This window comes from Megalobrama amblycephala, linkage group LG16 (assembly GCF_018812025.1).
Source record: "Megalobrama amblycephala isolate DHTTF-2021 linkage group LG16, ASM1881202v1, whole genome shotgun sequence".
Lineage (NCBI taxonomy): Eukaryota > Metazoa > Chordata > Actinopteri > Cypriniformes > Xenocyprididae > Megalobrama > Megalobrama amblycephala.
Window position 1 is genome coordinate 8441473 of NC_063059.1, and position 13781 is coordinate 8455253.

At 34.6% G+C, this 13781-nt stretch overlaps 1 protein-coding gene across 1 annotated transcript in view; it reads right to left on the reverse strand.

Moving 5' to 3' along the window:
* Positions 1-5064: 5064 nt before the first annotated feature.
* dgkb (diacylglycerol kinase, beta) overlaps positions 5065-13781 on the reverse strand; it is a 70724-nt gene continuing 62007 nt past the window's right edge. Inside the window, 3 exon segments of the mRNA XM_048161659.1 lie at positions 5065-6559; positions 10717-10777; positions 12100-12220. Coding sequence (XP_048017616.1) covers positions 6455-6559; positions 10717-10777; positions 12100-12220 — 287 coding nt within the window. The 3' untranslated portion in view covers positions 5065-6454.

Genomic DNA, 13781 nt, shown 5'->3' on the forward strand with positions numbered 1-13781 from the left:
ACATGTATTAATATTATTATATTTTAATTATTATTATTATATATTAATATTATTATTATTAATATTATAAATATTATAGCCAACATACACTGCCATTCAAAAGTTTGGGATCAGTCAGATTTTTGATGTTTTTAAAATAAGTCTCTTCTGCTCACCAAGGCTGCATTTATTTGATAAAAAAACAGTAATATTGTGAACTATTTTTACAGTTTAAACAACAGTTTTCCATTTTAATATATTTTAAAATATAATTTATTCTGTGATCAAAGCTGAATTTTCAGCATCATTGCTCCAGTCTTCAGTCACATGATCCTTCAGAAATCATCCGAATATGATGATTTGATGCTCAAGAAACATTTATTATTATTATCAATGTTAAAAACAGTTGTGTACAGTTTTTTTCCAGGATTTTTTGAAGAATAGAAAGCATTTATCTGAACAGCATTTATCTGAAAGCTTTTGTAACATTATACACTACCATTCAAAAGTTTTTTTTTTTTTTAATTAAAGAAATAAATTAAAGATATTAATACTTTTATCAGCAAGGATACATTAAATTGATCAAAAGTGACAGTAAAGATATTTATGTTACAAAAGGTTATATTTCAAATAAATGCTCTTTGAACTTTCTATTCAAAACCACAAAACCACTATTCAAAATTGTACACAACTGTTTTCTACATTGATAATAATAATAAATGTTTCTTGAGCATCAAATCATCATATCAGAATGATTTCTGAAGAATCATGTGACACTGAAGACTGGAGTAATGATGCTGAAAATTCAGCTTTGCATCACAGAAATAAACCATGTTTTAAAATATATTCAAAAAGAAAATATAATAACATTTCACAATATTAAAGTTTTTTAATTTTAATCAAATGAATGCAGCTCTTGAGAGCATAAGAGACATCTTATATATATAAGATATAAAGCGCCCTCCACAATTATTGGCACCCTTAGTAAATATGAGCAAAGGTGCTGTGAAAATAAATCTGCATTGTTTATCTTTTTGATCTTTCATTCAAAAATTTCACAAAATTCTAACCTTTCATCAAAATAATACAATTGAAAGTGGGGGGAAACTCACATTATGAAATATATGTTTTTTTCTAATACATGTTGGCCACAATTATTGACACCCCTAGAAATTCTTATGAGAAAATATCTATATTCGCATTAATATTTACATTTTTTAGCACACCAGGGTGACTAGGAGCTTGAAATTGTCCAGCCATGACTTAAACATGAGGAAACACAAAGGCCAAATTCCCTTATTCATTCATCACAATGAGTAAAAACAAATAATATAGTTCTGTTGTGCAGCAAAAGATTGTTAAGCTTCACAAAATAGAAAGTGGCTGTAAGAAAAAAGCTAAAGCATTGAAAATCCCCATTTCCACCATCAGGACAATAATTAAGAAGTTCAAATCAACTACAGATGTTACAAATCTGCCTGGAAGAGGACGTGTGTCTAAATCGTCCTAATGCGCGGTGAGGAGGAAAGTTTGAGTGGCCAAAGACTCTCTAAGGATCACAGCTGGAGAATTGCAGAAATTAGTTGAGTCTTGAGTCTCAGAAAGCCTAAAAAAATTATCAAACAACACCTACATTCCCCACAAGTTGTTCAGGAGGGTTTCAAGAAAAATCCTCTGCTCTCATCCAGAAACAATCTCCAGCATATTCAGTTTCAGACAAGACTGGAACTTCAAATGGGACCGGCTTCTGTGGTAAGATCAAACTAAAAAAAGAGCTTTTTGGCAGCAAACCCACCAGATGGGTTTGGTGCACACATGGATAAAAAGTACCCCATGCCCACGGTTAAATATGCTGCTGGATCTTTAATGTCGTGGGCCACAAGTTTTTCTGCTGGAGGTCCTGCACATTTTGTTCAGATACATGGTATCATGGATTCTATCAAATACCAACAGATAAAAAAATCAAAACCTGACCGCTTCTGCTAGAAATCTTATAATGGGCCGTGGTTGGATCTTCCATCAGGACAATGATCCAAAACAAACATCAAAACCAATGCGTCTGACCTGAACCCTAAAGAAAATGATTGGGGTGAAGTAAAGAGAAGAAGCACGAACATGGAGCTGGAATCTGAAGGATCTGGAGAGATTCTGTATGAAGGAATGGTCTCTGATCTCTTGTCAGGTGTTCTCCAAACTCATCAGGCATTATAGGAGAAGACTCAGAACTGTTATCTTGGGAAAAGGAGGTTGCAATAATTGGGTGCCAATAATTGTGGCCAACATGAACTAGAGAAAAACATTTATTTCATAATGTGAGTTTCTCCACACTTTCAATTGTTTTACTTCGAAGAAAGGTTAGAATTTTGTGAATTTTTTTTTTGATTTTTGAAATTCAGATTTATATATCATCTGAAAGATGAATAAATAAGCTTTACAACTACAACTGAAAATCTGGAATCTGAAAGGTGCAAAAAAAATCAAAATTTTGAGAAAATCGCCAATTGTTGTCCAAATGAAGTCCTTAGCAATGCATATTCATGTACAAAAATACATTTTTTTTTTTTATATATATTTACAGTAGTAAATTATTACAAAATATCTTCATGGAACATGATCTTTACTTAATATCTTAATGATTTTTGGCATAAAAGAAAAATGGATAATTTTGACCCATACAATGTATTGTTGGCTATTGCTACAAATATACCCGTGCGACACACACACACACACACACACACACACACACACACACACACACACACACACACACACACACACACACACACACACACACACACACGCGTTTGTTTTTGTGAATTGTGGGGACATTCCATAGGCGTAATGATTTTAATACTGTACAAACTGTATTTCCTATCCCCCTACACCAACCCTACACCTAAACCTACCCATCACAGGAAACTGTGCACTTTTTTACTTTCTCAAAAAAACTCATTCTGTATGATTTATAAGCCTTTTGAAAAAAGCCGACATGAGGTAATGTCCTCATAAGTCACCCTCTCCTTGTAATACCTATGTCATACCCATGTCATTATACAAATTTGTATAATAACACCTATGGTTCTAGATGTGCTTTCACACCTTATCTGACCTTTGAGATGAAGTTCATTATATCCATGCATGCAACATATTTAACACATGCTCAAAGTGTCTGTCCAGTGGTTCCTTGTGTCACAGTTTTTATCACATGATTAAGAAACATCTAACATGTCACTTCTGCAGGATCAGGTAAACCAACACATAAACAGAGGGACTTCCATTATGGGGAACTGATGGGAACATAAACTGACATTTTAAGTCATTCACGGTGCAATGTATAATCCCGTGAGCTTTATGAAATGTAGGACAGGTACAGATGTTCATTTGACAGGTTAACATTAAAAGGTTACAACCATAGAGATCCATCTGTTGTCAGGTCAAGAGGTGAGTGGTTGCAGCAAGCTGACAAGTTCAAAGGGTGAAAGTGGGTGTTTGTTAGAGTTACAAACAGACAAATTACCATGGCAATCTGGCATAATATATGTTTTTCTGACAAAAATAATGGGTTTTACAAACTTTTAGAAATTGGGTTCAATGGGTCAAAATGTTAAAAATGGTTGATTTGACCAGATTTTGTGTTTTCTGCAATATCTCTAATATATATAAGGAGTATTAAACAGTTTGATACAATATACAGTCTTTTTTAAAAAAAGAAATAATTAAAATCAATATTAGAGTTAACTTTAAATGAAGCTAAAGTTCATAAAGGTTTCATTGTTCCTCCCACATTAAAATATATATTTAGAAAAATTCAAATGTACAAGTATTTGACTCTGCACATTAATGATTTTGCAATGTAAGCATCATATACACGCCATGCTCTCTATCCTTAGTATAAGTATAAAGTCTATAAATTATGACATCTATTAAAATGTCATACATCATATCTCAATCCAACATGCATCAGGCAAGTTCACTGTCAGTTCATTACACAAAGCACTTATTATGAACTGCTGGCTAAATGAGTTAAACTCATTGAAACTAAACCAGGCAGAAACTTCAGAATTTAGTTACTAGGATGTGTAATAGTGTCTCACATCACTGCATGCTGCTATCTCGCAAGAAAAGGAAAGGTGCAGTCGCACATTTGCTTTAGCTCTGGCAGCAGTGCATCACAACACATGAATATGCATGAGCAAAGCACCTTGTGACCATGACAACCATGTCTTGTAAAGACAAAATACAACAAAATACAGTCTTTCAATCTGATTCTTGGTCATAAAGCAAACAGCTTTGGCTTAAAATAAAATGCAGGCAGGCATTCGCATTAAAAAGCCTAAAACACTGTGTGTCGATTACTGACTCTGGATGAGGATTGTCTGACAGTAACCTAAAGCCACCATTTGTGCTTTCTCAGTTCATATTATAAAGATGTTTGTCTATGCTTCTGGAAATGATCTCCTTCACTAGTGACTTGACCGTTTTTAGTGTTTGGCACTTAATTAGTGTTTTAGAAAACACTTTTAATTAAGTTGCGTGATTATTGTAGGAAAAAGTGTTTTTCAAAAATGCTGGGGTAGAAATTATGGGTTCACATCTAAATTTGGACAGTACAGTTCTTTTCCATAGAAAAACCACAGGCTGTAATGTTGATTTGTATTTTTATATAATATAATATAATATTGAAAAGTTCTGGATTTGACCCCAGCATATTAAAAATGTAACACTAGACTAACACATTACAATTTTTTCAAGTTAAAAAAGCTATTTTGTTTTTCCTTTGACCGTGTCTTGTATCACATTGGGCACCAAGTAATATAGAACTGCTGCCACTTCCAAAATAACATATCCAAAATAAAATGGCTCCTGCTCATGAGTCCGTCTGACTCCACACATAAGGCTTAGACTCCAAAAGATGTAACAAACACTCTAAAAAATGCTGTGTTAAAAAAACCCAAGCTGGGTAAAATATGGACAAACCCAGCAGGTTGGGTTAAAAGGCACCTATTATGCCCTCTTTCACATGATGTAATATAAAATACCCCACAAATTTGCCCATATTTGGGGTGAGCAAAAACATACCTTTTACTATATTACTATATTGCTGGCTAAAAAAAAAATAAATCCAAAATTGGTTGGAAAAAAAATGGCTGGGTGAAAACAACCCAATCCCTGGTTTTGTCCATATTTAACCCAGCAGTTTTTAGAGTGAACTTGTTTCTGCAGTGTCTATTTTGCCTAAAGGTGCAGTCCAACTGCACTTTTCGTCCCATTGACTTCCATTCATACGCATGCGAATGCGTCAGACCAGAAATGCAAGCTTGTGTGAAAAGTTCGATTCATTACGGCTTGACCTCTTGGCTGAATTAAGAGAATGATATTTTTGCAGTAAAGTTGAGTAGGTTGTACATTTTTAATGTATTACTATATGGAATGTGTTGAATTCATGTTTATAAAAAAAGACGCTGTAGACCGTGACGTTGCAGCATCCAATGAAATTTCTCACATTCAAAGTCTAGTTTGACTGGGGCTTAATGCTGGGTACACACTGCACGATTATAGTTCTGATTTTCACTCGCCAACAATTTTGTGGAAATAGCCAACAAATGATTGAAATCTGAAACAAATCGGTGCTTGTTCACATGAGTGACAATCGTCTAGTGTGTATAATCAAAGACGCGATCGAAGAGAAGTGCTGATGCCTGTGAAATATTTAGAATGCTAAATTATCTGGACGCGTCTGTGGCTCAAGAGTCATGCAGAGTGGAAAGTGTTTTTCTGGAAATTACATCAGTGATGAGCAACAGCCAATGAGAGTTCAGGGGGAGGAGTCACAGACAAAACATCAGCAAGCAACCTTCTCTCATTCATATTCTCCTTTTATCTTTTTCGATGCAAATCAGCACACAGGAATAAATTCAGAGAACTCCTGTCTCGTGCGTGATTTTATGTTATTTCATGTATCACTTCTCGCACGTGTTTGGTTGTAAAACGTAGTTTGTAGACCAGACGGAGCTGTTGGCAATTGTTCCTATTGAAATGTTGTGTAATATGTGACCCTCTGTCACCGATCTGTTGTGTAATGTGCACACAACAGCAACTAAATGGTACCACACAGTTGAACAGCGATCCAATGACTCTGAAAATCATCCAGTTTGTAGCCGGTATAAATCTCCATGATTCTTATTCCATTATACCTGTCCAGTATCTTCACCTGGTACCTTTCGACTGCACTTTAAACATTTGAGAACAAATAAACTTCCCCAGGGATGGCCTTGGCCTCCCAGTGCATGTCTTGTAAAATGGCAGTTTAATCAAACAGCTGAGACAGAGAACTGGTGGCTGAAATGATCAGCTGAAATCTAGAGATTTCCCCACTGCTAAAATACAACCTTCAGGAACCTTCTCCTTTGGTACATTTCCACCATTTGCATGATCTCGTGTAGGGTGCAGTGTTGATCTCAGGTGTTGTCGGTTGTCAGTCTTTGCTCTCTCTGCGGTCGCGTCGAAAGAAGGAGAAGCAGCCAGAGTTTTGTGGAGGGCCCATTAGCATACGGGCCTGATTCTCATGCACGATTTGAATCTGTGAAAACAAATGAGATGTGAAAATGTTTAGGTTTATATGGTACAAATTAATAAAGACAACCAGATGAGAGAAGATATGAGTTAAATGTTCAATTATCAAGAACTGGCGTAATACACAAATATAGGCACACAACTTGCCCAAGACTCTCTTGGCACGACCACATGTATAAAGAATGATGTTTGAAAACAGGCAGTGAACTAATGGACTAAAATGTGAAATGCGAGTGTCATTAAATTCTTATTTATTTACTCTGCCCCGTCACATTTAATTGGGTGCCGAATTCTGAATTCCCTATTTATGGGTCAATTATAATTCCACATCAAAGGTGATGGTAAATATCAAGCTCTTCTCTTTGAATTCACCCATGTGCTTTGTTCATGAAAGTATTCAGACAGTAATGGTGATAAGAAGGTAAATGGTACTGAACACCTCAAAAAGAAAACCTTTGGAGCATTTAAGTTTAATTAAGAGGGAGAGTCAACATGACATTTTTTAACATATGGGGTGAAATCGAGAGTGTTCATATATAATGCAATTTTATTGGAATCATGCCCTTTTTAGTGCCTCTCTGGAACAATTAAGAAAGACAAGATCAGATTGGGTGCCATTAGGTGAGGATTGTAGCTCATTTTTATGAATAATATACTTGATTCCGTAAAGAATAAAGTTATTCTCTATTGGAAAATAATGCAATACAAAATAAGGTGGAAAAAATTAATTAAAAAGAAAACGCTTTGAGTAATGTCTTCAGAAAGGTTTTTTTTTTATTATTATATTTATTATTATACACTTCGTATATATATATATATATATATATATATATATATATATATTATATATATATGGGTCATTGATGAATAAGGTTTTTAAAAGTGTAAAAAAAACATAATGGAGATATAATTAATTTTAAAGTTAACAATGAGATTATGTGGTTTTTATAATCAATTAACACTGCTTTTGTCATTTTTTACTAGATTTATCACCAATAAAATCATTCGGTTTAACCAAAATTTCAGTTTTACCGAATGACGATATTTTCAAACAATGCTAACAGGCTGATATCTAGCTAGCTAGCAAAAGGACAATCAAACATTTTATATTTAGTACAAGTTTTCAAAATATTATAACATTTTTCATGTTTTATAGCGGTTGTACCGAATGACCTGATGTTTTAGGACATGCGTATGAACAAGTGAAAACATGAATTTTTCATGTACTTAAAAGAGAGTTAGTTACTGTGGTCCTCTGCAGGTGTCTGAATGATGTCACATCCTGTCACATGATATTGACTGCATGACTTGATCCAAAATGGTCCCTTTATATAGGTTACTCTGAATGACATCAATGAAACTAATTTTTCCAGACATTTTTTCTCATAACAAAGCAATGACTTCTACGCATAATTTTAATACCATTTTGCACTATGTTGATATATGATGATATAAAATCATGCCAGAATGAAAAATATATATATATTTATTACATTTTAAGATATTTTAATCACAAATGAAATGGCTGTATTGGCCTTTGGATGGTTAAACCGAATGACCTTTTGACACTTCAAAATCTTTAAAATACCGTTATATGTAGCAAAATATGATGAAAACCTTTTGGATTGAATACAAGTGATCTAGTCGTACTTCCTTACATACTTTGGATGTCATATCTTTGTTTTTTATTATTATTAAGGCAAAAGACAAAAAAAAAATGACCTTTCATGTCATTGACCCATGTATATACAGGTGCTGGTCATATAATTAGAATATCATCAAAAAGTTGATTTATTTCACTAATTCCATTCAAAAAGTGAAACTTGTATATTATATTCATTCATTACACACAGACTGATATATTTCAAATGTTTATTTCTTTTAATTTTGATGATTATAACTGACAACTAAGGAAAATCCCAAATTCAGTATCTCAGAAAATTAGAATATTACTTAAGACCAATACAAAGAAAGGATTTTTAGAAATCTTGGCCAACAGAAAAGTATGAACATAAAAAGTATGAGCATGTACAGCACTCAATACTTAGTTGGGACTCCTTTTGCCTGAATTACTGCAGCAATGCGGCGTGGCATGGAGTCGATCAGTCTGTGGCACTGCTCAGGTGTTATGAGAGCCCAGGTTGCTTTGATAGTGGCCTTCAGGTCTTCTGCATTGTTGGGTCTGGCATATCGCATCTTCCTCTTCACAATACCCCATAGATTTTCTATGGAGTTAAGGTCAGGCAAGTTTGCTGGCCAATTAAGAACAGGGATATCCATGGTCCTTAAACCAGGTACTGGTAGCTTTGGCACTGTGTGCAGGTGCCAAGTCCTGTTGGAAAATGAAATCTGCATCTCCATAAAGTTTGGTCAGCAGCAGGAAGCATGAAGTGCTCTAAAACTTCCTGGTATACGGCTGCGTTGACCTTGGACCTCAGAACACACAGTGGACCAACACCAGCAGATGACATGGCACCCCAAACCATCACTGACTGTGGAAACTTTACACTGGACCTCAAGCAACATGGATTGTGTGCCTCTCTTCTCTTCCTCCAGACTCTGGGACCCTGATTTCCAAAGGAAATGCAAAATTTACTTTCATTAGAGAACATAACTTTGGACCACTCAGCAGCAGTCCAGTCCTTTTTATCTTTAGCCCAGGCGAGACGCTTCTGACGCTGTCTGTTGTTCAAGAGTGGCTTGACACAAGGAATGCGACAGCTGAAACCCATGTCTTGCATACGTCTGTGCGTAGTGGTTCTTGAAGCACTGACTCCAGCTGCAGTCCACTCTTTGTGAATCTCCCCCACATTTTTGAATGGGTTTTGTTTCACAATCCTCTCCAGGGTGCGGTTATCCCTATTGCTTGTACTCTTTTTTCTACCACATCTTTTCCTTCCATTCGCCTCTCTATTAATGTGCTTGGACACAGAGCTCTGTGAACAGCCAGCCTCTTTTTTTGTGTCTTTCCCTCCTTGCGCAAGGTGTCAATGGTCGTCTTTTGGACAACTGTCAAGTCAGCAGTCTTCCCCATGATTGTGTAGCCTACAGAACTAGACTGAGAGACCATTTAAAGGCCTTTGCAGGTGTTTTGAGTTAATTAGCTGATTATAGTGTGGCACCAGGTGTCTTCAATATTGAACCTGTTCACAATATTCTAATTTTCTGAGATACTGAATTTGGGATTTTCCTTAGTTGTCAGTTATAATCATCAAAATTAAAAGAAATAAACATTTGAAATATATCAGTCTGTCTGTAATGAATGAATATAATATACAAGTTTCACTTTTTGAACGGAATTAGTGAAATAAATCAACTTTTTTGATGATATTCTAATTATATGACCAGCACCTGTGTGTATATATATATATATATATATATATATATAAAATGTGGAAAATAAATAGTTTTAGCTAATATAAATATATAACAAATAATTTCAGTCCATTTTCCATCTATTTTGACACTGATTGCCACTGGTTTATAGACAAACCCTCACACGCTAATACAAATACAATACAGCGCCACCTAAAAATGGATTAGCATAATCACTTTTGCTGAGGATAAGTTGGAACACCTGAATATCGACTGTAGTGTCTCAAAAGCATTCCTTGCATTTACTGACACTAATTAAGCATCAATGAAGCCATAGGTTGCCATGGAGATCACCTGCAACAATAACAGTTTTCTTGCTGTCTACCTTTAGTCAGAGTTTTAATCTACAGGTACAAGTGCTTCTTCCAATTAATTGTGTATGTCATGCTTTTTGGATTCCAGGCATCGACAAAATGAAGTATATGTAAATGAACACTGCACTTCAGAAAAGATGCTTTCAGAGAAGGGAAACTTTAATTAAAAGCAAACAAAGCTTCGAATCTTGCAAATGAGGTAGGATGTTTTGGGCTGGAGCATATTTTCAGCTTTTCTGAAAGATGTTGCTGTGGTTTTTACACAAACTATCAGGAAAAAAATCTAAGACTGACCAACTCAAGCCACTTTAGGAAGAATGTAAGGAAAAGGCTCTTAAAGAAAACAAAAAAACGTACTTCCACTATTAAACATTCACATGTGAAAACAACTAATATCAGGGATATTTAGGCATATAAAAATACATTTTCTTAATAAATGTAATTTTATTAAATGTGCATACCATACAGTACTTACAGTGCATGGGCTTTGCATCCATGGCTCACCATCTATTTGCATAGGAAGGGGTTTACTGGTTCTGTCAATGCAAGATAGTTATATAATACTGAAACATGAAGATATATCATATCATATATCATTTTTATTTTGTTCATTTTCATTTAAATACAGTATATCCTGTAAACATCAATATATTAGGTTAATCATTTTGATAGCACTAGTACTTTGTCTAAATTGAAAGTTCATCTGTCACACTATATAGGACAAGTAGTGAAGGAAAAAAAAAATAGTATGGTGCAAAAAACCTAAGAAAAATTGAAGACTTCCACTGCAAAAGCCTCTAAAAGCCACCTTGGTCAAAAATGAGATAATGATACTGAGTGAATGCTCTCCGCACATAGTAAATGTTCGTATACTACGTACATATGAGTGTTTTAAGGACAAAAACCTGACAAATGTTTTGAAATACACCATCAAAACAGTGTCTTGAGGTGTGGTAACCATAGTATAAGCAGAATAATTGACTCTGGGCCATTGAATTCTTAGAAAATAATTCACACCCGCTTCGCGTCAGGTGTGCATTATTTTGTAAGAATTCAACAGTCCGTCGTGAATTATTCCTTACTTAATCGATTTGATAGCACTATAAAGTACTACACAAATATCCCATGTGGTCTCACAAAATAATAGACTACCGTTCAAACATTTTGGGTTGGTAATGTTTTTAAATGTATTTCAAAGAAGTCTCTTATGCTCATCAAGGCTGCATTTATTTGATCAAAAATACAGTAAAAACATTTCTTATCTAAACAATGTTGAATAGATAATAATCTAATCAAAATAGTTATGCTATTTCTAGTCAAAATAGTGCTGCTTAATATTTTTTGAGGAAACTATGATGCGATTTTTCCAGAACCCTTTATGAATAGAAAGTTAAAAAAGCAGTAATTATTTGAAAAAAAAAAAAAACTTTTGTAAAATTATAAATGCATTTACTGTCACTTTTGATCAGTAAAAGTTGAAAAAAGAAGAAATGAACATATTCATTTCTTTAGAAAAAAAAATGCAAACATTTGAATTATAGTGTATTATTAATATAATAAAAGAGCATTAAAAAGATCATAAAAGCTGCATGCATAAAATGACAAAATAATTAGCATAATGATAAAAGGTATTAGCAAAATGCAACTCATGTCATTTGGCATGTCATTATTTCATGTCATCTAGTAATAATAATGTTTTGGCAATATACTGTAAAGCTTTTTACTACGCTTAATCAAGTTACTCAAATCTAACCCTTCACATTTTAAAATTCAGTATATAAGGAATAATTACACACAACACCACATTGGAAGTTAATGTGTATCATTTGTAAAGATTATGAAATGTACTGTAACACACCTGATAATGATGGAGGAACACTGGGCCAGACGTCTGCCTGCGCTCTTCAGACCCGTGTAGATCTGCCCCATTTCCATTGCCCCCTCCAGCCCCACCACCTCAAACAGCTGATCAGAGGGGTCTACGATAGAGAAGGAGACACAGAAAGAAAATTACCGACAGAAAGAACAGAAATAGTTAACTGATGAGTTGCAAAAGTCCGTTAAATTTTGAAGTTGCAAAGAAGTAGACCTATATCTTAAGAACTTCTGTTCCTCACAGTCTCATTTTTTTCACGTCAAATTAAATAAAAGTCTGGTTAAAGTCTCTGAACTTACAATGACCTGTCAGTTTGTCTAGATCCAGATAATGCATCTTGAATCTTGGATGTATAAACAAATTTATTTATATATCGAATATTGTTTTGTCCTACAGTATATGATAAATTGTGATTTTTCACACTTATAAGTCATTTTTTCATAAAAGCATCCGTTAAATGATTAAATGCAAATTTGTAACACAAGGTCAAAATCTGTATGTGCTAATACCTAAAGTGAATTATTTTGCATTATCATTAACATACACGAAATAACACAAAACCGAAGAGCCCATGCAGACAGTCCTCTCCCTCCAAAACACAAAACCAATATCAGTAACCCTGTCAAAATGCGTTAGCTTGTTATACCATCCGCTTTCTACCAAACGCTCAAGCCTGACCCATGGGGGGACGTCAGGGGGAAAAGATTATGAGGAGAAAGTCCAAAAGAGAAGATGAGGAGCAGACAGTGGAGGTGTGTTTGGGCGGAAAAGGGGGAGCGTGTGAGAAGGAGAGAAAAAAAGCAGACAAGCTTGATTTGGAATCTTCACAGTCTGCCTTCCGCTCTAAAAAAGCATAAATTGTCACCGTTGGAGAAAAGGAGGGGAGAAAAAAACACCAACAACCCACAAACAAAACACCTATTAATTAGAATGCGACACTGATGCAAAGCAATCTAGTGTTCCTCCATATTTATTAATTTCTTTTTTGTTTTGAAGTTATGAGCATTGATTTTTCCTCGGTCGGAGGTCCAGTGTGGCGCTGGGACCATCTGTTCAGTAACAGCTCCTATGAGTCTTCCTCTCCTCCTCCTCAAACACACACACACACGGTGTCATTCAGTCCACAGACAGGCAACAGTCAACAACACAAACAAACAGAACTGAGAGCTGGCAAAGCTCTGACCGCTAGCACAAGGTCCAGTCAGGACTGTTGCATTGGAATCATTCATTTTCTCTTCATATTTTAGTTTTGACCTTCTTGACACTTTTTAGGGAATCTTAGTGAGATGGGGGAAGAAAGGGGAATATGTGTGAGCCAGGTTCAAACCCTCACTACTCACATAAGCACTACGGCTTAATGTGCACATGTATCATGTATCTTACGTCTATTCTGTTCTGTTCTATTCTATATCTTTGATTTATTCCATTATATTCTATAGCTTGCACATTTCATCTTATTCCATTCCATATCTTATTTTATTTTATTCCTTACATTTATTATATTTCTACTCTATTTCTATTATTTTTATATCTAATTCTATTCCTTACATGTATTATATTCTATATTTGATATTTATTCTATTCTATTCTATTCTATTCTATTCTATTCTATAGTTTATATATTCTATTTCTTACAACCAATCTATAATCTTACCTTTATTCTC